This window comes from Ptychodera flava, chromosome 4 (assembly GCF_041260155.1).
Source record: "Ptychodera flava strain L36383 chromosome 4, AS_Pfla_20210202, whole genome shotgun sequence".
NCBI lineage: Eukaryota > Metazoa > Hemichordata > Enteropneusta > Ptychoderidae > Ptychodera > Ptychodera flava.
In genome coordinates this window covers 33,759,927-33,785,865 of record NC_091931.1, presented here as the reverse complement: position 1 = coordinate 33,785,865, position 25,939 = coordinate 33,759,927, and the positions used below count along the sequence as shown (strand labels likewise).

The window sequence follows — 25,939 nt, the reverse complement described above, 5'->3', positions numbered from 1 at the left end:
GGGATTTTCAAGATTGTCTTGCCCCAGGGGGTGGGGCATTTGACAAATTTCTAAGACTAATTCAAGAATCCCCAACAAAGCTTTATGCCCTGAGGTGGGGAGGAAGGGGGTTGACATTGACTGCCGCATGACAAACATGCAGTCTGGAATAGGTCCCACAGGAAAATTGCACAGAAGTTAGGCACAATAAATATTTGTTTCCAAAATAAGTATCACAAAAGTAGTAATTTCACAGTAATTTCTAAATTTCTCTGAAGTACGATAGCCTGCAAAATATAACGCCCTTCGTTTAGAGGCGATATCAGGTCAAGTGCACAAACATTATCACCAAATAACAATTTTGCCACAAATTCCATTGTATGACATTTAGGGGTGGACCATTTGATATCCGGGGGGGGTCTGGAAGATTTTAGAAAAAGTTTTTTTTCCAGCAGATACAAGGGGAAATAATTCTGCCTTAGATGATTTTAAATAACTGAACACACTCTGTAGATGCATGCATATCATCTCTTGTGTGTTGACCAATAAATAAGTTTGTTCTCTGTTATGATTCCGACATGGACAGATCGCACTGACAAGTCAAATGACAGAATTTCAGAAGATGTTAAAACAAAACTGTCATCGTCAAGTATTATAATCCTTGGCATATTTTGGCCAACCAATAAACCATTTACATTTTCAAAAAATAAAATCAAAATAGAACTAATTTCAATTTTCAAATGGTTTTATCATCTTGATTATTAGCTTTTAGGCCTATTTCTAAATTTAAAATCTTTGGGCTGACATTGGAACGTAGGAAACAGGTATGTATATGTATAGGTGTGTATACTGAGGATGGCGCTTTGCGGGCATTCAAATTTCCCTCTGACAAACTCTATTAACAACAATGCACATTTCTGTTTTTTCAATTTACAATATACCAAATGTCCAATTTTCCAATTTCATTGGGGCATGGCCCAGTATCTTTCATTACTATGGTAAAAATAACTGTATTGAATTGGAATTAAGGTGTAACATTTCTCAGTGTGACCAAATATATACCGGTACTGGGGAGGGCTTGGTTATGATAATTCGGAAAAGATACTCTTAAAAATTAGCGGGAATGAGGGACTGGTCAGTTTCTTTGGTCAGGGAGGCCATTGGATTCATGGGGTAACCCTGTGTTTTACTTTGGTTATGGTGTCACCTATTTTGAAATGTCCAATTAGGGGGGTCAGTGTGTTTTAAAGTTCGACGCGGGCTTATACTTGCCTAAAATGCATCAAATGCATCGTGCTAGCCATGAATTTCATCATTCAATTTCATATTCGGCGCGTAACTTTAACGATAATGAGATATATTTTTCACAGCCCCGTCCTAGTGCAAAACGTTAATATATCAGACACACATATATCTGAGATATATGTATGTTTAAATTTTTCGGCACGCCCTTCAGGCGCATTTCTTTAAAATATCAAACAAAATTTTTCAGCATGCCCTTCAGCTGCATGACTTTCATACATCAGATATATATATATATATATATATATATATATATATATATATATATATATATATATATATATATATATATATATATATATATCAGAGATATCTGGATGTTAATATTTTGGCGCCCCCTGGCGCAGTACATCAATATATCAGAGATATATGTCAGAAATATCTTGATGTCTGTAAATTGAATGTCTGTTTTGCAAAGTGTACTAATCATTATGAAATCTACAGTTCATATGAAAAGCATGACAAGTTCTTACAATGTATGTTTCTTCCATGAGAATTCAGTATTAGAAAGCAACATGCACTAATATATCACAATCACATTTTTCTTACAACAGTTCTGGACATGTTGTTGTGCATAAAAAGAATGGCGTACATTCACAGTTCATTCAAAATACTGTATTAAAACTTACAATTGACACGTTTAAGTTCTTATTAGTGACATGACAACAGTTTCATTGAAACACTAAATCAAGTATGTAGAAGTCCGTTGATTTATGATAAACAGATTGATTTGGCAACATCGCTGCATTAAAAAAAGTCAACATGTGGGGAAAAAATAATGCCCCACAAAAATCTTCTAACCCCCCAGGATATCAAATGGTCCACCCCTTAGGGGTGGATAATAATCCTACATTTGTATCGAGATTCAAACAGATACAATGTTTTCATTACATCATAAACAATATCAATCTGATTAAAATCAGATATAGAGTACCGCAACGTCTTCTTATGCGTACGCGGTATTCTCTTGCTGTCGCCTCTTATATTCCTGACTTTGTACACAATAGAATTTCAATGGATAATGGTAGTTTTAGTAATTCCTTTGGGAGACAACTGATGATCTTTGCATTCAAAACGGCTTACAGATTTTAAATGGTAGAACTGCAGGGGGTCTTTATGGAAAACCAACGTGTTAAAGGGAAATGGATTTAGTACAGTAGATTATGGTATTGTTACAAAGAATTTGGCGAACCGTATAGATTATTTCAAAGTATATGCTTTTACACATTTCTCTGATCATTGTCCAATAGGTTTTTCTATAAATATAAATAATATTGTGAAGCAGTCAGTTGATGTAGAGTGTAAACCATGTTCAAGTAAATATTTTTGGAATTATAATGCTAAACAATATTTCTTAAATACTCTGCAAAGTTCATCTATTCAAGAAGACTTTAGAAATTATAATATTGAGTGTCATAGTTCCAATTCTTGTGATAATATTGTAAAAGTATTTGAAGGTATTATTCACAAAGTCTCAGATCGCTGTTTACGTAAGGTTACGCCGAAATTGAAAAAGAAGAAATCAAAACGTGGTTTTCAGCCTTGGTTTGATAAGTCTTGTTTTTCACTTCGTAAAGATCTTAAAGATTGCTGTAAATTGTTGAATCGCTACCCAAATGATCCACATATTAGAGGGAGATGTTTCACTCTAAAAAGAGAATACAAAAAATTGTTAAAATATAAACGGTCAACTTTCAGAGAGAGTCAATTAAGGAAATTAGAAAAAGTTTATTCCGAAGACCATAATGATTACTGGAAATTGTGGAAGGATATTTCAGGGAGTCGTGTCTGTAAGAAAATCGACTCGTCTATCTCTCCTGCTGAATGGTTTTATCACTTTAAGCAGTTAGGTGATTTTCTTGTGAAGAAACTGATAATGTTTCTAAACGTATCATATCTGAATTAACAAAATGGAAGATGCCAATGGATATGATGTGAACGTTATTCTTAATTCCACATTTAGAGAATTAGAAATATTTAGGCTTTGCATAAATTAAAATCAGGGAAATCCCCAGGTGTCGATGGTATTTTGAATGAAATGCTAAAATATGGTGGTTCTTCCATACTTACTCCATTGTGTTCATTATTCAATGTCATCATCAGATCAGGACATTTCCAAATGCTTGGAAAAAAGCATATTTGGTCCCTGTGTTCAGATCAGGTGATACATGTGATCCGTCAAATTACAGAGGTATTTCTATAAATAGTTGCCTTGCAAAATTGTTTACCTCTGTGTTGAATAATAGGCTTCTAAACTTTCTTAATAGCAATGGTATTCTTTCGCCATTTCAGTCTGGTTTCAGAGCAAAGAGGAGAACTGCAGATAATCTTGTTGTTTTGCGTTCTAATATCGATCAACATATCTATGCGAAATTTATCAGTCAAGCTGTAGTCCAGTCGTAGGTACCTTTATTGTTGTTTTGTAGATTTTCAGAAAGCGTTTGACAGGGTTTGGCGTACAAGTTTACTTTGGAAATTACAGAAATATGGCATTAATGGTAATTTTTATAGCTTAATTAAGTCCATGTACCACAACATTAAGTATTGTGTGAAAAGTAACAATTGCTTTACTGAAGAATTTGACTCCAGTTTAGGAGTTAAGCAAGGGTGTAACTTAAGTCCAACTTTGTTTAATATTTTTATAAATGATCTTCCCATTACATTTGGTTCCAGTCAGGACATCCTATCAAACTTAGTTAACTCCTCATCAATTGTCTAATGTATGCTGATGATCTTTTATTAATTTCAGAATCTGAAACAGGCTTACAAAGCTGCTTAGATAAACTTCATAGTTTTTGTCGTGAATGGAAATTATCTATTAACATAAAGAAAACGAAAGTTATTGTGTTTAACAAAAGTAATCATCTTTTAAAAGGAGTTACACTCACTTACAATGGAGTGACTCTTGACTTAGTGAAAACGTACTGTTACCTTGGTTTTGTCATTACCCCAAATGGTAGATTCAAAGGTAATTTCATAATCTTAAATTGAAGGCAATGAAAGCTCTTTTCAGCCTTCGTAAGGGCCTTCAGAATGGTTCACTTTCTGTAAAAGTTGCATTATCACTCTTTGATAGTTTAATTGTTCCTATTATGACATATGGCTGTGAAATATGGGAATATGAAATTAATGACAAATGTAACTTTCTCAATGATGTTAGTATATCTTATTATAGATTTATCCTAGGAGTATCTAAACATGCACCGTCTGATGGTGTTGTTGGAGAGCTGGGTAGATATCCAATTCACTTTATGGTGATAAAGCACATGCTCAAATACTGGCATAGATTAGTTTTATCAGATGACATCTTACTGAGATCTGCTTAGTTATACGTCCAGGTTGAATTCAGATTGGTCTAATTATATACAAAGCATTTTGAACTCTTACAGTGGGAGTGATATATGGTCTTGTGTTTGCAATATCAATTCCACAGTTAATAATGTATATGATAGTTTTTGTGAAATATATGAACAAACATGGCTGAGAAACATTCATAATGATACGAGGAAGTGTGGAATGCAGAGGAATAAGCTCCGAACTTACAGGCTATTTAAGACAAAAATTGAATTTGAAAGTTACTTGCTAGATATAAGATCTTGTACCTATAGGAGATGGCTGACAAAACTATTTCGGATCACAACCTACAAATAGAACTGGGTAGAAGGTCAATTCCAAAAGTTCCTGCAAATGACAGATTCTGCAAGTTTTGTAAGTCTTTAGTTGAGGATGAATTTCACTTTGTTATAGAATGTCCAAAATACAGAACGTATCGAGATGGTCTATTTTCATCCACTAGTTTGTATAGTCCAGGCTTTCTTGATTTTAATGATAGAGAAAAGTTCATGTATATCTTTACTCACGAAAACAAACTACCTCTTGCCAAATTTATTTCTTGTACGTTAGTTTCTCCCCCAGCAGCAGCTTCATCCAGTCCTTGAGTGTGTTGTTGAGCAATAAAGTAAAGTATTAAAGTTTAATCAGATCGGAATAATATGTAACACAGGCATTTCTACGGTAACACTTTGCGGTAAAAGAGGGCTCGGACAACACTTCATAAAAGATTTTTGCATCACTGTTTTGTCAATAATGATCTGGCAAACCGGCGCTACCCACAGGTTATCGTAACGTTGCTTGGATAGTCGTTCCAAAAAAGAGAACGGCGACCTGCGGGATAGAGGCAGTTCCCGAGATAAGGAGACAGGCCGTTTTCATTGGTCGCAAAGATAATGCCCAGGGCTAAAGCGTTGCAGGGCGCATGCGCAGATTATTGCCATGCTGCCTTACGTTTTGAGAGGACGTATATGTAGTAGGCGACGCTCCCTGCGTTTGATTGATTCTTCAGGAATCCTGTCGAATCACGTTATGTTACAATTTTTCAGTGTACGAAATGTTACCCAAGCAGCTGCACGTCATGAAATCGAAAAACTGTATACGATCTTTAACACCGGACCGCAAGTGTAATGTAAGCTAGCAAACCCACAGTCGCTCGAGAATATCTCCTTGCTATAACGTTGTGCTACATCGATTCTCAGAGTGCTGTTCTGCGCGGTAGGGGGAGGAGAAGCGGTAACATTTGATAATTTTTAACATAATGACCGTAGGTCATCAAGTTATTGTGATGGGGTTGAGTGGATGTCGGAGAGTGAAAATTGTCCGTAAACGACAAGAAGTCAAACACTGCTGAACAGACTGTGTTGATATTTGGTACAGATGTTAGGACCATGTTCAAGGTTCCGATTCCTCAAAATGGTGCCAAACGAATCAGCGGTTAGATAGATATGGGAAATTGTTGACCCTCTTTTTCTACTAATTTATTTTAGGGGCCTTCCATATGTGTATTTTTGGAAGGTACACCAATACTGCACTTTGGACTGTTTTATGAATTATGGAATAGAAATGAGTCTTAGATGAATGCTAGAAACATGCAGGATGCACTGAATGGAAGTATCAGAGATTTCTATGCTCTTTTAGGCATCAAAAGCGATAAAAATAACATATTTCATATTTTAGATTCTCACATTTGAGACGACCCTAGGCATTTGTCATATTATCTCATATCTGCTCACTTCAATCTTCAGTAAACATCCTTGAGTCAATATACAGACTTTGACATTCACATTCTAGAGATTAGCCTGTTCACCCACAGTTCCCTGGAAACAGGTCCAAGATCACCATTCTGATAAAAATTAGAGGAATGTTGACAAGGTTAACTTCGGAGACTGATTTTATTGTTTTTGAGAGAATGGGCGATTCTATTTGGATTTTCTTCAATATATTCTTACTTCGAACACTCTATTGAACTTGTCTATACGATACAAATAAATGTTGACAAAAGTGGGCTTGGAGACAGATTTTATTGTTTTTGAGAGACTGGGCCACTACAGTTGCAAGAGCCATACCCCTGTCTCTTTTCAAATTAAAGTGTTGTTTTTGGAATTTCTTCAATATATTCATACTTCAAACACTCTAATGAACTTACGTTGGTAACAAATGACAGGAGTGTTGACAAAGGTTTGCACTGGAGACAGATTTTATTGTTTTTGAGAGAATGGGGCATTATAGTTCCAAAAGCCATGCCCCAGTCTCTTTTCAAATTAGAGTGTTGTTTTTGGAGTTTCTTCAATAAATACATACTTCAAACACTCTAATGAACTTATGTAGGTAACAAATGACAGGAGTGTTGACGAAGGTGGGCTTCGGAGGCAGAGTGTTGTTTTTGGAGTTTCTTCAATAAATTCATACTTCAAACACTCTATTGAACTTATCTAGGATACAAATGACAGGAATGTTGACAAAGGTTGGCTTCGAAGACTGATTATATTGTTTTTGAGAGAATGGGCATTATAGTTGCAAAAGCCATGCCCCAGTCCCTTTTCAAATTAGAGTGTTGTTTTTGGAGTTTCTTCAATAAATTCATACTTCAAACACTCTATTGAACTTATCTAGGATACAAATGACAGGAATGTTGACAAAGGTTGGCTTCGTAGACTGATTTTATTGTTTTTGAGAGAATGGGGCATTATAGTTGCAAAAGCCATGCCCCAGTCCCTTTTCAAATTAGAGTGTTGTTTTTGGAGTTTCTTCAATAAATTCATACTTCAAACACTCTATTGAACTTATCTAGGATACAAATGACAGGAATGTTTACGAAGGTTGGCTTCGTAGACTGATTTATTGTTTTTGAGAGAATGGGCATTATAGTTGCAAAAGCCATGGTCCTGTCTCTTTTCAAATTAGAGTGTTATTTTTGGAGTTTCTTCAATAAATTCATACTTCAAACACTCTATTGAACTTATCTAGAATATATATGACAGGGATGTTGACAAAGGTTGGCTTCGGAGGCAGATTTTATTGTTTTTGAGAGAATGGGGCATTATAGTTGCAAAAGCCATGCCCCAGTCTCTTTTCAAATTAGAGTGTTGTTTTTGGAGTTTCTTCAATGTATTAATACTTCAAACACTCTAATGAACTTAAGTAGGTAACAAATGACAGGAGTGTTGACGAAGGTGGGCTTCGGAGACAGATTTTATTGTTTTTGAGAGAATGGGGCATTATAGTTGCAAAAGCCATGCCCCAGTCCCTTTTCAAATTAGAGTGTTGTTTTTGGAGTTTCTTCAATAAATTCATACTTCAAACACTCTATTGAACTTATCTAGAATATATATGACAGGGATGTTGACAAAGGTTGGCTTCGGAGGCAGATTTTATTGTTTTTGAGAGAATGGGGCATTATAGTTGCAAAAGCCATGCCCTTGTCTCATTTTAAATTAGAGTGTTGTTTTTGGAGTTTCTTCAATATATTCATACTTCAAACACTCTATTGAACATATCTAGAATATATATGACAGGAATGTTGACAAAGGTTGGCTTCGGAGGCAGATTTTATTGTTTTGAGAGAATGGGGCATTATAGTTGCAAAAGCCATGCCCCAGTCTCTTTTCAAATTAGAGTGTTGTTTTTGGAGTTTCTTCAAAATATTCATACTTCAAACACTCTATTGAACTACCTGACGCCCTCACGTGTGCCTTATATGTGTTGTTTCCGATAATTACTCATTCTAAGTGGCGATATAGAATCTAATCCCGGGCCATAGTCAAACTAAGCATTACAGAGACAATGTCTACCAGGTGCAAGAACTGTGCAGTCGCTCGATATCACTTGAAGAATTGAACACTGACAGCGGCAAAACCGGAGAAAATGATGATACGATAAAAGATATAATGGATGAACTTGGTACTATGAAATTGTCTATCTCCGGTCAAATAGAATCCCTTTCTGATGAAATAAATAACAAAATAGGACAAATTGAAGCTGACATGATAGAGGTCAGGTCAGAGCTACAGCGGAAATGTGAACATGTTAAATTACTCAGGTATGAAACTGAACAACTACGAACACGATGTTTAAACTCGAATCTGAAGCCGACTGTACTACATCGCAATCAAAACGCAATGATTTCATTGTTTATGGAGTTCCTGAGCCTGCAAACGGTAAAGAAAGCTGGGGTGATAGTGAGGAGAAAGTGGAAGCCCTACTGAAAGACGAATATAACATTGACGGTGTGGACTTTGAACGTCCTCATCGGCTTAATACCCCTTCCCTTCCGCGACCAATCATTGCCAAGTGTACAAGTTTTAAACAGAAGGAACAGGTGTTAACAGCTGCACGGAAATGCGAATACTCTAAAACACAATACCCTGTTGCTGAAGATTTCTATATCCGTGTTCGTAACATCGGAAAGAACTTATCGAAATTTGTTAGACAAGCCCGGCAAAACAACCAACGATGTAGGCTTCTTTATATGACAGAATTATTATCGAAGGTAAAGTGTTTGTGTATGATACAATGTTAACGATGATATCAAACCAAAAGGTAGATCAAAATAGGGTCTAGGCCAAGGTCTAAAGTGTAATAAAATAAAAAATACCGCAATTATACGGTGTCGCTCAAATTTGATCAGAATTGGTATATACCAGTATGGGTTACCAATGATCAACAATAAATGTTGTTTCTATCTGTTCAGTGGAGGAAAATTCTATGTTGATGTTATGACAATGATTTCTGCACAGTACAACCAGAAAAACAACAAGAAATATTTAAACCAGAAAAACAGGAATGACAAACGTAATTAAGGTCTGAAACTTTAGGTACTGGAGGTCAACTTTAGCAACATGCATAGCAGAAACAAGCCCCTCTTAGTTTGAGTATAGACGGTCTTCGCCCCTCTACTGTCTATGGTTTCATCAGGTCTGTTAATATGTAACAGTTCATAAACAATGACAGGAAATGATTCAAGATCAGTGGAGTTGGCCTGTTTCTTACTGGCCTGCACATTTGCAGGATTTCACTTTTTCTTACCTCATTTGCACATTTTTGACACTGATGTGTTCATTTGAACAAATTCACATCTCAACCCTACATCTACCTGTACACCAAATATACAATGCAAGATCCGAGGTATATGAATATTCCGCATTGATTAAGGGTCATTAGCATAGATTTTAATACCGAAACAATGCTCATTAATGTAATCTGCATATTTGAATATCATTATACCTCGCATCTTGCACTAATAGACACCAAATACTGAGACGGTAGATTTGGCGGTATGGGAGCCTTTGTGTGTGACGGACATACCACAAATCTACAGACATGCAAATCAGATGCAAATGAACTGATTCAGCTTATACGATAACCTCACATTGGTATACCAAATGTGAGCTAAAAATGATAAGGATGTCTTCTCTAAAACTTGTATCTGTGAAAACCATTCTAATACTGCTGTTGATATTTCGACTAATGTTTTGAAGACAATGACACTTAAAATTCGAGGGCTAAGGTTTTCGCAGATGAGTTTCAATCAACAATTGCAAATCACAATATCCTTGGATTTGTAGAGACCTGGCTTAGTGGATCTGATGAAATGCTATGTATTCCTGGTTACGTTGGTTTTAATATGCCAAAGGTAAAACGATGTAAACGAGGGCGCAGGGCAGGGGAGTTGCTGTCTATGTTAGTAATAATATTGTAGACGGTGTCACTCAATTGAAATGCAATTTGCAACATGTAATTGTACTACTGTTTCACAATGATTTCTTTCATTCTAAATCATCTACAGATATTGTTTACTTTGTGTTTACACTGCACTAGAATACTCGACTATATACCATAGTTTACTTGACGTAAACGGAATAGTGCTCCTCGAAGAGTGAATGTCAGATATATTGTCTGATCTGATGTAAATGAAATTTTAACAGGAGATTTAATGCAAGAACCTCTTCTGAGGATTGCAATATTTTAGATGATTCTATTGATTATTTATCATTGGAATCATATTCCTGTGATACATTTACCTTTCCACGCCAATCAAAAGACAAATTAAGTCATCAATAACTTTGGTAAGTCGTTTTTATCACTTTGTAAAATATTTGATATTCATATCGTAAATGGAAGTTTCGAACCAGACATTCCTGGAGAGTATACATGTATCTCAAATAATGGGTGAAGCGCTGTTGATTATTTAATCATCTCTACTGATTTATTTAGAGCTGTAACATATTTTTCAGTTATTGATATTGATCTGTCTGATCATTTTACCGATTGTATCAAACATTGAAGTGAATATGTGTCTTCCATAGAGTCTTCAAAAGCCCTCTGTAAATGAGTATGAGGGTACACGAAAGGCTGTCAAATCTAAATGAAAATTATCTGAAAGATATTTTTATTGAGCGCATGAGTGCCTCAGAAATGTGGGATAATGTACGTTTTGCGTTTGATATTTCTGATATTTCTAGCCGTATAAGTATATGTGTGATATTTTTGAATCTGTTGCTGAAGAAATGAAATACGAACAACGAAATTTAATCAATATTCATCAGTACACATGCCCCATGGCTGGTTTGACCTGTGGTGTCAACAGCTGAAGTCTGTGAAAAACAAAAATCTTCGTAACTTTCGTTTACGAAATACAGAGTCTGATCTTTCTAATTACATAGAAAGTAAACGTAAATTCAAAGCTTTCTGAATGCAAAAGAAACAAGAGTATCACGATAACATTAAATTGTCATTACTGAAGTAAGGTAGATATAGCAAAACATTGTAGGATACACTGTAGGAAAACATTCCGAGACTGGAGCGAGAAAATGACGCTTTCTCGCAATTGGTGAGAGTCTCTTGTTATTCTCACCGCAGTCAGTGAGAACTTGAGCTGCGAGAAATACACTCCTTAGTGAGAATAAAAAAAAGATTCTCACCGGTGAGACTGGAAATTCTCACCAAGCATGGTGAGAATATATAATACTTATCATTCACCAGTGAGAATCAACCAGACTCACCATTCAGTGGTGAGAATCAAGTAGACTCGCTGTTCACTGGTGAGAATCAGCCAGACTCGCTGTTCACTTTACCAGTTAACAGCGAGTCTGGTTGATTCTCACCGATGAACGGCGAGTCTGGTTAATTCTCACCGGTGAACAGCGAGTCTGCTTGATTCTCACCAGTAAATGAGAGTGATGAGTATTATACATTCTCATCGTGAAAATTACCATTCTCACCGTACTTGGTGAGAATTTACAGTTTCACTGGTGAGAATCTGTTGTCATACTTTATTCTCACCAAAGAGTGCATTCTCGCAGCTCACCGGTCAAGCGTCACTTTCTCGCAGTTTTTTCCTATAGTGATAAGTTTAAATCATTGAGTACAAAGTGTTTAAGCTCTGAAATCTCGGTAAATCAGTGGTTTGAGTATTTAAAAAAGTATTTCAATCTTTGTCGGATGACACTATAGCCCCTGATTTATCTATGGACGACACCTATAGTGAATATAACTCGATATTAGATAGTATTATTACAGCAGACAAAATTCACAAAGCTATTCAGTAACTTAAAGCCAGGAAAACACCGGGTTTTGATGGAATGCCGGCTGAATTTTTCAAAGCTACTGAGGATGTCCTCCTATCATACCTTGTTAGACTTTTTCATTAATCTTTAATTCCGGTAGTTTTCCAGAGGAGTGGACTACGGGTGTTATCGATCCACTTTATAATTCAGGAGACACTTAAATGTAAATAATTATACAGGTATCACGCTTTTAAAGGCCTTTGTTGGCACCAGATTGTCTCATCAGAAAATTTACCCAAAAGATTACAATTTCAAAAGAAAATAAAAGGCTATCAAACCTCCATAATCCTCTTACAGACTAGAACAAAGACGATCCCAGGGATCGCAAACAGTGCCTTTAAGCAACTTTAGCAAATTATTTACCATTATTTTGAATGAAATATTAACGAATGGGCCAAGGCAGAAGGAAAACTGTCAGAGTGCCAAACAGGTTTCAAAAAAGGATATTCAACCTTATATAATATTTTTACTTTATATTCCATAGTCAACAAATATCTTTGCAGGAACGGAGGAAGATTTTATTGTGTTCTTGTTGATTTTGTTAAAGCATTTTATACCGTAAACAATACGCTGTTATTTACGTTACTCCTACAAATGATGTACAAGGTAAAATGCTTTTAATAGCATATATAATGATGTTAGTAGAACAGGTCAGCATATCACAGAAAACTTTGATTGTCTAATGGGAGTAAGACAGAGATGTATCCTTAGCCCCTTTTTTGTTCGCTGCTTTCATAAATGAACTACAAAGTATTGTTGAAAACGCGGGTCACATGGACGTTCAGATAATACAAGAATTGTAAGATATTTTTCTTCTGCAATATGGATATGCGGATGATATAACTCTGTTTGCTGATACAGTAGTAGGCCTACAAAGACTTCTAATTTTACCCAATTTGCTTGCTGATAAATGGAAAATCAAAGTAAATCTTGCACAAACAAAAATCTTCAGAAATGGTGGGATATTGAAAAAGACAGAACAATGGTTTTATAAAGGGGAAAAGGTTGATGTTGAATCGTATTATAAATATCTTGGCATTGTATTTTCTGGACGTAATGATTCGTTTAAGGCCACCAAAACTCTAGCAGACCAAACAAAAGAAATCCGTATTCATAATCGCTTTATCAAAAAGTTCGGAGAGAAATGGGACATAATTTGACATAATGATACTTCCGATTTTGCTGTATGATGCTGAGTTATGGGGATATCAAATGTATACATGTATTGAGACCGTACACTAATTGTTGTAAACGTTTCCTTGGTGTAAAACGTAACATTCCCACTGTTGTCGTACTTGGAGAATTAGGAACCCCTCTATTTATTTTTACCTATGTTAGATGCATCGAATGGAGGGTGAAACTTCTGTCTATGCCGAATAGTAGAATTGCGAAGCATTCTTACTCGCTTTTAGTCGTTGGAGATCAAAAAGGGAAAACTAACTTGGTGACATATTTACGAAATATACTCTTAAGGTATGGCTTCGGTCATGCGTGGGTCAGCCAAGATGTTGGTAATAAACAAAAAAATTTTATCACCTTTATGAACAGAGTCAAAAACAACTGGCAACATGAATGGTGGGAGGATGTCTCGAATACGTCGTTTACACTTATTCCGTCAAATCAAACACAAGCCATCTTTTAAGAATTATTTTCTTTATATTTAAAATCAATAGATATCGAAAGGCACTGTCACAGTCCCAGTTACGTTGTTCCAGTCACAAACTATTGATTGAAACTTGTTCAAGTTGTAGTTAAATTTTAGCGCGATCAGAACATTCGTGTGAAATCTGTGATAGGCCTACTCTTTCTATTGATGGTGAATTTCATTTTCTGTTCGAATGTAATCTTTACCACTGACAATCTACGGATTCAGTTTCTACCGAATTGGGCAATTAAAAACCCAGGTCTACGAAATGTAACGAAACTCTTCATGAGTAAAATTATATGTAATTTAGCAAAGTTTACCTATCAAGCTTTTGAATTAGGGAAAGAAGCCTTGGTATTATTTACGTAGTGGTGTAATCTGTTTATGTTTATGTAATTCTTTTATCTGTATTGATGTTATGGGCTGAAGGCCTGAAGACAATAAAGTTGTTGTTGTTAAAAGATGTAACATTTCTGGTGCAACGAATTTCTGAAGGCAGTGCATTCCACAGAAAAGGAGTACGTACCGAAAAAGCTCTGTGACCATAAGACTTATTAAAATAGCCGCGAGGAGGAGTTACACGCAATTTCTTAGAAAATCGTAGATCTCTTGTCGTTACATACAGGTCAATTGAATATTTCAAATAAAGCGGTGCATCGCCACTAACAATCTTAAAAGTAGCTATTAACTAATACGCGCTTTCACAGGTAACCAGTGTAAATCAATAAAAACAGGAGTGATGTGGTCATATTTATGTGTATCTGTGACTAGACGGGCTGCTGCATTATGAACAGACTGCAGACGATTTAGTTGGTCATTTGAAATACCATAGAACAAACTGTTAGAATAGTCGAGTCTGGAGGTAACGAATGCATGGATGAGTTTTTCAGTAGTGGGCTTGTCCAGTAATTTCAATACGAATTTTACCTAAAAGATAAACTGCAACGTTTGATTAACATTCGAAGTAATATAAAACGTTGAGTATATGGCCTTCACTTTACATTTTACCAGTGATTTTACTAATTTGTAATGAAGCCATGGCAAAAATAATTTAATAGTCACGACCATTAATTCACTGTCATCATGGTTTGGCTAATTGTACTCCGCGAAATAGCGAAATGGAGAAATGACGAAATGGCGAAATCGTGATTTTCGATTTTTTTCCGAATAGCAAAATAAAGAAATAAAGAAACTACACACAGAGAAATTACCTGCCACTTAGAGTATGCTTTATAGTCGTCTCCTACTCTTACTAGTACAAAATTACATGTAAAACGCCATGTTGAACATCGCTGAAATTGGCCCCGGAATCAAATTCAGGTTCGAGTAACTGAACAAACAGCTGGCATATGTTTTTTTTCCAAAGTGACTAAAGTCATTCCCTGTCACATGAAAAGTATTTCGACCACAACAAGTTTATTACTGGCATGTGTTTTGCAGCATAAATAAAAGGCACTGATTAGCGATGATACCATTGTTGGTTTAGTTTATTTGTTTGGCCGCCGTTTTATCACATACTCATGCCAAACTACGTGTACGCGTGCACGCTTACGCAAAACATTGTAATCTTGGCACAAGAGGTCTACGGGACAAACCTTTAGATATTTGGAGGGGGTGGTCAGAAAGGGAAAAAAATTCAGAACAGAAAGTTTCGGGGGAAATATCTTCACAATCATTGCAAAATAAACAAAATATTTAGAACACAATTGAGTAAAATAAATCTGCAAGACTCAGAAAAATAATTTGCACATCTATTCTCATTTGAAAAAAAAAATTTGAAATGAAATTTGCAGTTGTACAAAATTGTTTTTTTCACAATCCGATCGTGACCACCCCTCCCAAAATCTAATGGTCTGTCCCTAAGCCTCGAGGTATACGTGGTTTTGTGCGCTGTCAACTTCCGGGTTCGCGATCGCGCGATTTCGCTGATTTTATCGTACTTTCGGTGCTAAACTTCGATGTTGAGAATCAAAACACGTGCAGATTCACTGAATTTGACTTTATTCAGATGAAACTCAGCAGATTTTCTTATAAATTTCCAACCTGCACGGCATACACATGGGTTTTGGAATCCATCGTGCAGATTGCAGTGTGCACCCGGGTATTTCGGCTTAACATCGATTATACAGCATACACTAGGTGGCAGGTAATTTCTCTATGTGTAGTATCTTTATTTCTTCATTGTGCAATTTGAAAAAAATCGTGATTTCGTCATTTCGCCATTTCGCTACTTCGCTGAGTACAATTAGCCTCATGGTTTCATGTATCGTGTCTAAACCAGGGTCAAATATATGCATGGTCACCCATTCATTATCTTTCAACATGTCAAACAATATAAGTAGTATGTTGCATTAAACAAACTTCATGGAGAAATGGCCGACTTTGTCCCTTTAACATTATATGGATACGTTCATATTCAGGCTTATGTAGCAAGAGACTGACAAGAGAAGAAGTGAAACGGAAGTGAGAGCGCCGCCACTGTTTGAAGTGTGGCAACGATGTCGGCCGGGCCAACATCGTTACAGCGATGAAAACGCCCTGTCTCCTTATCTCGCGAACTGGTGTTCTGCTCGGTTGCTCTGAGGGAGTTCTGCGCGAAGAAACACTTGGCTGGCGAAGTTAGTGTGAGGGCAACACAGATTGTGTTTTCACTTCACATACGCCCGCTAGTGTTGAACAATTACACGTGTTACATTGCGCTTTCTATGCTACCCTATCGGATCCTTCATCATTGAGCTTATGGCAGAGAGTGAATTTAAACACTGATGTCACAAGTTTTATATGTTGCAGCTGAGAGAAATCGGCGTGGTGGAGTATGGCCCCAGTATTTTACAGACCTTGCAAGATTACAAAGTGATGACCAGTTCAACTTTCATTGATACGAAGAAGAAAACCACGGTAAGTCCTGCAAGTCAGCTAAACAGAACAACTGTTTTAACAACACAGGTCCCTGAAGAAACCACAATTTATGAGTATGACGGTGATGAAGATGACAGCTATGACTGGAGAGAAGACGAGATGTTCCTCACCGGACGTCCTACCAGTCTGCCGAACAGCAAAATAAAAGTTTTACAGGATATTGATGATATACACGTTGGCGACACAATCCACATCACCGTCATAACGTACGATGATGAGGGAAGGCGGCGTTCCCAAGGCGGCGATCTCTGGTACGCTGTGATGTACAACGACTTTCAAAACACTCGCAGCGCAGGAAAAGTGGTGGACCACGACAATGGGACGTACAGCATTTACTTCTACGCAGCTTGGAAGAGCTACGCCTTCGTGGATGTAACCCTGGTTTACACTCGACTGGCGACGCAGTGGTTGCGATACATCTGGTGGCCTGCAGGCAACAAAGAAACATGGGTGGGACACTTTCGAGCTTATGAGAAAAACGAGCAGACATACTGTGCTCTGAGGAGAGATGCTGCCATGGATACAGAGGCATCTTGCATTTTCCGAAACGCATTGGCAACTGGAAACACTTCATTTATCTGTGGTGCGCCCCCAACGTTACCGTGCAGTGCTCTGCACTCAACCAGCGTCAACTACACGTCTATTGGGAAAAGCGCAGTGGAGCTCGTCGATGGCAAAGAGCATTTATTCAACAGGTAAGTTCCTTCGTCAAAGGGAGAAAAATACACCATAGCAAATAAATGAGGATAGTACCTACTTGTAAGATTTGCCACCACCTTTACAAGCAATTGTGAACACTTTGGCCTGCTACCACAAAGGACGTTGAACTCAGCCTTTGCAAAGTATATGTGACGCAAACAATGAAATGTCTGTGTGCATTCTATTACATATAGCGTTATCTCTGCATCAATGTTTCTGCTTTAAAGGACTACAATACGGGTTTTGAAAACAAATTTAAATTCACTGTTGCAAAATTGGTTACAGGTTTCGAATTCGGCTGCAAATCCCCATAATTGGCGTGTCCCATTGTCAATTTGCAAAAAGTTACGATTGGGGCTTAGGCCAAAGCTTACATGTTTTCACGTTGTAATTCTCACACCAATGCTTTAAATCCACACTGTTGATCAGCAGCTATTCAAAGGTACTGGTGCGTGTTCGTACAGCGGAACAGTAGCATGTAAAACTCTTGCCTTTTTCGTCCGCATTGTACTCGCCAAAGTTAATTAGGTCCCTTGTGAACTGACGTCTCTATGGGAAATACCTGGCCGCAATCCGTAGTTACTCCCCGTTCGAGATTTGCTCATAGCTCGGTATCAATTCCGAAAACTGTATTTCGGTGAAATCGGGGAAGTTTTTCCATTCCGCAGTGTAATCATGCAGTCTCTGTTATTTTCAGTTTTATTTACTCATGATACTCCGTATCCATCTGACTTATTACTTTTCACTTCTTTCAGTTCTGTTACCATGGCTTCAATCCCTCAAGTTGTAACCATAAAGGTCAAAGGTAAGCTCTGACAAATTTGAGTAAACTCAACTCACTTTACGGGTGCATATCAGCATGCAGAGAGTCACAAGGTCATCCTGCATTGATTTTACAAATGCCAAAAACCTGAACTATTCTCATAACCTTCACGTATTGTCCTGTTACTTTGTACCATCAATTATTTATGGTTTATTCTTTGCCACCCAGAGAAGAAAACACTGGCGGTTGCCGAAACTTTGCCGACGTGCAGGAAAGTTTTCAGCGCGTACGACCAACAGGTGGGCGGATACTGGCTCGGGAACAAATGGATGTCGCTGATCTGTGACGTGCGCTCCTGGGAGAAAGCGCCCCTGTCTGAAATACGCAACTGCCTCGCCGGTAAACAGATCTTCGCCCTCGGTGATTCGGTCAGACAGTTTTACGAAGGGCTGATAGAACTTGCTGGCTTCCTTAAATCGAGAACACACCGCCCAACTTATCATGAAATAATATGGACAACGAACACCAACTTCACTTTCTTCTCTCCGCCGTGGCCAGCCGCCAGCATTCCCGCGAACGTCAACGACACAAGATATGAAGTTGACGTCATAGAAGGGCTTCACAACCTGTCATGTAACTACGTCATCATCATTAGTTCATATATAAACTTCCTTCGGTGGCCACGGGACAGTTATAAGGAGAGAATGGTGCTCGTCAGGGACGCGCTGCTTCGCCTGAGGGAGCGCTGTCCAAATACATTTATCGCAATCAAAGGGACGAAAGCCAAAGAACACGTGGAACCTGGTTCGCACATACATAGTAGTGATTACATCCTATATGAAATGAACAAGTTCCTGAGGAAGTTATTCAGGAGGAAGGGGTTCTACTTCTTGGACGTTTGGGAAATGAATTTGAGCCACCCAGCTCCGAACCGTTCGTCAATGCCAGTGCCGTTGATCAGACAAGAAGTGTCTCTCTTTCTTTCCCTGCTTTGTTCCTAGATGTAGATGTTAAAGTTCTTTCGTCAAAGAGTGTCTACTTTCATATTAACTTGGTACGCATGCGTGTAGAAAGAATATATTTTCATTAGTGTAGTGTAGAACCGGTATTTCTGTTCAGAATAATGGCACTAACGAAGTCATCAAGAATCTATTTTGGTACCTTTTACAATCTATACGAATCATTTTTGAAAATTTAAACGGACTATTTTATCAGAGTCAAACGATGAAAGGCCTGAACTATTTCCTCCTGGACCAACACCCAAAATTCTGGATGTCCCAGGCATCGGTGATGATGATATATTCTGCAGAGCGCCCTCTAGAGCATTTTCCAAGAAACCTTACGTTTCTATCGTCTTCGTCGTTTGTGCTGATATGGAGACTAATAGAGTTGTACGTTTCATCTCAACTACATTTAGGTTTTTGAGATAATTTCCAGCATCTCGTTTAATTTATGGCCAGTTTTTATCTCATTATTCCAACACATTAACTACCATATCAAGAACAGTTTTCTTAATAAACATTGGTGAACTGGAATAGAGTAACTGTAAGATATTTCGTGAAGAAAGTGGTCACTTATTTAATGATGCGTTGCGAGGGTGCTGAATTTTTTGTTACATGAAACACAAGGGTAAGTGACATACTTGTTGTTTGTTTGTTTGTTATTATTCAGACACGTTCCAAAATAGCAGCATCCTGCATTGGAAATTCAAAATATCGCTTAACATTACAGATTCAGTGCATTGAGGCATTTTTCAGTTCTTATATTAAAGGGGTGCCAGACAGAAAGGTTGAAGAAGTTTCACATATAGTTGTTCGTTTTACTCTTCTCCTTCATTGCTTACAAACATTCTCCATATTTCCCACATGGACCCATTTTCTATTGGCTTTCCATTGCTGAAGGGTATTTTTTTGTATGAGCGAAGATGTGCTATGCAAATTTCACGATGTAAATGAGACAGACTGGGCTCAGCATGATGTCTCGGTGAGGTTGAGTGGTGGGCTGACTAAATACCATCACCAGGGTCCTGATATACCAAATATCAGTGCTGTCTGGTGAACAGTTCGGAAGATTTTGTTCCTTTTCCACACTATCATTTTACATATTTTTAGCAATGGAAAGCAAACACAAAATTTGTCAAAAAAATATAATACAGCTACATTTCAAATATTCATGAAATATGTACAGCAGTGGGATTCATAAATTGACAGACATACAGACACACCTATCTTCTACACATGTGCGTCGTGTGTGTGTGTCTGTGTGTGTGTATGTATATATATATATATATATATATATATATATATATATATAAACCATTATAAAAAAAATGCTAATGCTCAAGAAATTAATTTTAAATACTTTTATTTTAAAATGAAAATAACTGATTTTTCAAAGAGCAAGGTACGTATTACAGTAGGATGACATTAATATGTGCAGCAAAAATTAAACTAAAATTCTTGATAAACTGACGAAAATAAAAAATCGATTTTCTTTTAAATATTTAGGACTGTACTGGAGGCTTTTATTTGTTCTTGAGAGTTTCAGGGAATTAATGTTGGAGTCACCTGGGTGTGAATATGGAATGACTGCACGTGGTGTTTGTTGGCACTGATCAACTGCCCCAGAAAAAAACGGTAATTTTTTTTGCAGTTGATTTTGTCATTTTATTATTCACATATGCATGCATCATTTTCTCTCTCTCTTAAAAAACTCAAGGGCATGGTCAACTCACTCCCTCGCATCAAAGAGCTGGAGATGCAATCATTAATAATCCTACAAAGTTGTGATAATTACGGGAAAAAATATAAATTATACAAATGTATAAAGGATTAAAATTGGGCGACAAGGCAATCGCACAGCTGAAGAGAATTGGATATACTCTGGCAATAGGTATGCTCCTCCAACACTGTAAAACACTGCATCAGTTCATCTGCATTTTTTGCTTGCAAAAAAATTCCTCTACAAATTTAATAACTTTATTTACACAGGGAAACTATATTTTCGGTCAACTATAAATAAGGGTTAGATTTTTACGAACTTAATCAATTGAATTCCATTTTTTGAAATTTTTCGGTTAAAAATTCTGTTCCCCTTTTCTTCCACTGATAGAAAAATATACCTGATTGTTTGATGATCTTGTAAAGTTTCTTACACCCTGAAATCAGAATTTTCCAAGTATGGAAATGGTGAAACCGACAGAGCTGTAATTCTAAAATACACATGCACGGGAAACCAGTTCCAGAAAAAAATTCCAGAGAAAAAGAATACCTTTTTCAGCAATTCCTATACATTATATCATAAAATAGATGGATATGTATAAAAAATGTGTGTGAGTAAACAGTATCACGACAGAATGTACAGGTTGACTCTAGTTTATGAAAATAGTAAATTTCTTTCTGATAAATATGTTGAAATTAACGGCTTTCGGAATTACATAAAAACCGCTACAAAATTGTTACAATCAATGCAAAAACCATGCATTTAGTTACAAACAGACTGCTGTGCAGCATTCAATTAAAGGCCTCGTTGATTATTATTGCTGGAGGAAGTATTTTTATGTACACAATTTTTCATTTCAATATTTCTAGCCTAGGCATGTTATTTGGAGAGCTGAAAACGGGTGAACCTGATTTCACACAAATTATTGGCAGTTTCCAATGTCAGGGCAAGCTTATAAAATAAATTGATCGTTCAACTTCCAAAAACATAAACGCATCAGTTTCATTACGCTTGTTCATATAAATATCTCTTATTTAGAAAACAAAATCTTGAGGAGTATGTCTATCAAACATCATGTGAAAAGTGATTTGTTCTGCCACACTGGAGTCTTCTGGAATACGAACCTATCGGTTGTACTTTGTTCACAGTCTCGTAAATAGCGAGATATAAGATATGCACTGAAACTCCTTGGGGATATGTTCCAGTCAAATGTTATCAAGAAATTATAAGAATTTAAAAAGGGAGAGTGACTTGTACAGACACTTGATAAATTCATGTATTTTGCACAAACTGTGTAAATGGGTAAAGGACTGGGGGAAGGCATTCATTACAGAAAGGTTTATAGTGCATAGAGTGTTCAGTTTTAGATAGGTTTTCCATGGTATGACATCACTTTTCACATGATCTTGATGTACGCATAACTTCAAAGCGAACAGCGCCCTCACACATATTCTTCTTCATTAGGATCTCTCTCTAACTTCATTGTAATATTTGCATCCTGTAAAAGAGCTATGTCCTTAAAAACCCCCACAAGGTTCTCAAAACTTGGTCCCCAGTTTAATAAATAGTCCCAACTGAAATGTCCGTTGGGAGGCTTGACAGAGACGCGAGGAATTTCGTCTTCTGAAATTTGTAAAGTGCTGAGTGACCCTCCAGCGGAGTCAATTCCTTCATAATTGTATGTCCTACTTGTGTCTGCAGGGTCAGGTTCCTCCTCGTTTTCAACCTCGGCAAGTTTTGAAAATATCATTTTCCTGGGATCAAATTCAGCAAATTTAAATTTTTCCCGGTCAAATTCAAATTTTTTTCCCGGTCAAAGTCATACTCTGAACATGTAAATGAGTCGTTGCTTTCATCTGTGGAAGATTCCGGTGCTTCCAGCAAGTTCTCCGCGCTGCGGAAGGTAAGTCTCTCCTCCGGATGGTCAGTGCTGGTCGAAGACAGACCATCCAATGTACTAGGCAAACTGCCCACTTGTTCAGGTCTTTTGTTATTTAACATTGCTACTTCCTCTGCGGAGAGTCCCATGGGCTGTTCCGCACTTGCGTCTACAGCCACCGTGATGGGGCTTTTTAGTCGACTGCTTGGCCGACTGCTTGGCAATGGTCCCGCTGGACTTTTAGTTCTTCGAGAGTGTTCGCTAGCTGTGCTAACGTTGCTGCGGAACCCTGGTTCACTCCGCAGCTCACTGTGATTGATACTCTGTTCAGAGTTAGTCCTACTATGTGACAACTCCTTTATCGGTGAGGTCCTGTTCAATATATGATGCGGGCTAAACCTGGCGCGGGATGCCTGCTCGTGCATAGGAATCGGGCTTTGCCTCATGCTGTACGGACTTTGCCGAGAAGTAGGTGCGTATGGGTTTGGGCTCTGCCTTGCCAGGTGACTTAGGGGGCTCTGTCTTGTCTGTGCAGGGTGAGCAAGCAGATGATTTGGACTTTTTGATCTGTGCTTATGTGTCGGTTTGCCATATCTGTTTCTGCCCTCCCTGTATGCTTTGTAGTGATATGTGAGATCGATATCGGATGGTGCAATACTGCTGGCGTTTTCCAGGTCATAGTGTTCCGGAGCATCTGGAATGTCCCCGATATCTTCATTGAACATGATTCCATTGGTCATAGTATCTTCACCTTCGATGATCATGGTGTCCTCATCCAAAGCAATTTTCTTTTTCTCGTTTTCAATTATGTCGGGTTGTTGTCCGTGTCTCCCCAAGCGGGCTTTTTCACTGTTGGTGGGCGATTCCCCCTTGCGCACCTCGTCGCCTGTGTAGGCTTCGTTCACGGCACCAACACTATCAAGATTCACAACCACTGAGTCAGTTGGCTTGTCGTGGTCTTTTTCCGCTCTCTTTCTGCGGTACAACACAAAACAGACAACGATGCCGACGACAGCAATCAGTAGGATGACAACAACTACAACCACCGGAATCATCCAGCCACTGCCACTGTTCGGGTCGACGATTCTGCACATATGTCCTCCCTCGCCATCACTGACACACTCTTCATTGTCACTGCACGGGTCATCTTGACAGACCGGTGGGATCTCACAATGATCACCGAAGAAATCCCCGTAGCACTGGCAAACGTAGCCAGTGCCATCACTTTCCGGAACGCAGGTGCTATTGTGCTGGCATGGGTTGGATTGACACGGCCCCTCTGGTATGCAGTCGAAGTCTTCCCACTTGTCCTTGCAGAAGTGTCCCTCCGGGCAGGGGTCAGGATCACAGACGTCAGAACCTTCGCAGCCACCGGAATCTCCACTGCTATCAGATGGCTCTGCTACAACCATGTCATTTTCACCAACGAATGGCATAACTTCATCGTTTAGCTTGAAAGTATCAATGCAACCACTAAGACCTGTAAAAAAATAGAGGAAATAATTTAAAGTCATTTAAAACAAGATCATGTAATCAAGCATCCATGAATAGGCATTCAAGGCTTTAACTTACACCAGGATAGAGCCGCAGGTTCTAGTATTTCATTTTCTCTGATTTCATATAGTGAGTGCCCTACACATCTTTCTAGGCTACGTGTAACCCTTCTACTATCGATGATGGTTGAGGTACATACGTACCTTTGCAGGTTCACAGAATGAACACAGGAAGACTTGCTGGCACAAAATTTCTCTAGCTACACAGATCTTGATTAAAACCACTGCAAGAGAGAAAATGTCCAAATAGCAGGATTACCAACCTGTAAGCTCTCTACCCTCGTGAGTGACAGGCTGTTCAGTTCCTCCGAGGAACATGTCCTGTACTGTGATACTGATAAAGTCATGCGGCGGAATGTCAAAATCTTCTTCCTCAGAGTTCATCTCATCCACCGACAATGTGACCTCCTGTCCATTTTTGACCAGCTCCACTGTATGCCACTTGCCGTCAGAAATGCTAACGCTGTCCACCGTGATGGAGCCACTGCCCGCACCACTCAACTTGAAACTGTACTTGGCTTTACCGTTCTTCACCTGAAAAGTGGTCATTTCATGATTGTTCAAATTCAATAAAAGAATTACACAGTGTCCGTTTGTCATTATGTTACCCAATAATGGACAGTGATTGTATGGGCCTACCATTGCTTTCTGTAAATTTCACGATAAGCTCACTTTGTGTATTAGCAAAGATTATCTTGAAAGAATGCCACTAAGGATTGTAAGCTATGTGCAAGGTTAATATTACTTGATGACATATTTCTATTGAGAACCATCACAAAACTATGGGAGTATTGACCAACAAAGTTTGTGGTAACAAGCTCTCAAATACAAGAACAGCTACCACAAGAAGTGGATAAACGTATTCAAGGCATCATATACACAAGTAATGACTTTTAATTACCTCAAGTATGGTGTAGTAGTCATCATTATCAGCCACGTAAAGTAACAGGCCATCATTCTGTCGAGAGCGCACCATCAGTGATGCAGTCTGTGTGTTGTGAGAGCTCCTCTTTCTTCGTTTGGCATTACCCTGTAGCAGCTGGTTCCTGCGGAAACTGTCTTTGATCACATACTTGACAAAGCTATCGTCCCCGAACGTGAATGACGACATGTCTGTGACGTTACAAAAGAAGAGAGAATTAATAAATCAGTGCCGCGTTTACAAGATTACATGTGAGTTATAAATTTCATCCCCTCATAGGGTCCCTTCACAATTTTGGGAATGATGAGAGCATTCAAAATTTCGTGCACAGCTTTCAAGACAACACGACAGGTGTGACTTTCAGCTTGTTCGTTAATAAGTCTTTCTTGATGGCTTCAGCCTTGCGCATAAACACAAATACACATAATACAAGTATTGAAACACAACAGCGTATGTTTTGAAAGGACTGTCACAAACCAGGACATGCACATGTTTGCTTTCAAATTAGACATACATAAAAATGCATAGTAAAGGACAATGTTTAGGAAATCAATAGATCTTCACATCCTTCTACAACCATAGTTTGGCCCTTGTCCATGGTTATGGATGGTAATTGTAGACCTATTTACAGAAAATTGGGGTGGAAATGTTAATTTATG

At 38.0% G+C, this 25,939-nt stretch overlaps 2 protein-coding genes across 3 annotated transcripts in view; one reads left to right on the top strand and one right to left on the bottom strand.

Annotated features, from left to right (window-relative positions):
* Nucleotides 1-20,551, top strand: part of LOC139130385 (NXPE family member 3-like) — a 353,637-nt gene extending 333,086 nt beyond the window's left edge. The window contains exons 3-5 of the mRNA XM_070696191.1: nucleotides 16,615-17,438; nucleotides 18,198-18,247; nucleotides 18,434-20,551. Of these exons, the coding sequence (XP_070552292.1) occupies nucleotides 16,615-17,438; nucleotides 18,198-18,247; nucleotides 18,434-19,206 (1,647 nt within the window). The 3' untranslated portion in view covers nucleotides 19,207-20,551. The remainder of the gene's footprint in view (nucleotides 1-16,614; nucleotides 17,439-18,197; nucleotides 18,248-18,433) is intronic.
* LOC139130381 (protocadherin Fat 4-like) overlaps nucleotides 1-25,939 on the bottom strand; it is a 361,272-nt gene that overhangs the window by 327,190 nt on the left and 8,143 nt on the right. The window contains exons 4-6 of one of the 2 annotated variants that reach the window (XR_011551838.1): nucleotides 25,260-25,471; nucleotides 24,622-24,892; nucleotides 20,773-24,285 (exon numbers count right to left, since the gene is read on the bottom strand). Coding sequence is in view for 1 of the 2 variants with exons in the window: in XM_070696180.1 (XP_070552281.1) it covers nucleotides 22,673-24,285; nucleotides 24,622-24,892; nucleotides 25,260-25,471 (2,096 nt within the window). In the remaining variant the exon portion in view is untranslated. Of the gene's footprint in view, nucleotides 1-20,552; nucleotides 24,286-24,621; nucleotides 24,893-25,259; nucleotides 25,472-25,939 lie in introns of those variants that run through there. The other variant, XM_070696180.1, reaches the window with a different exon arrangement.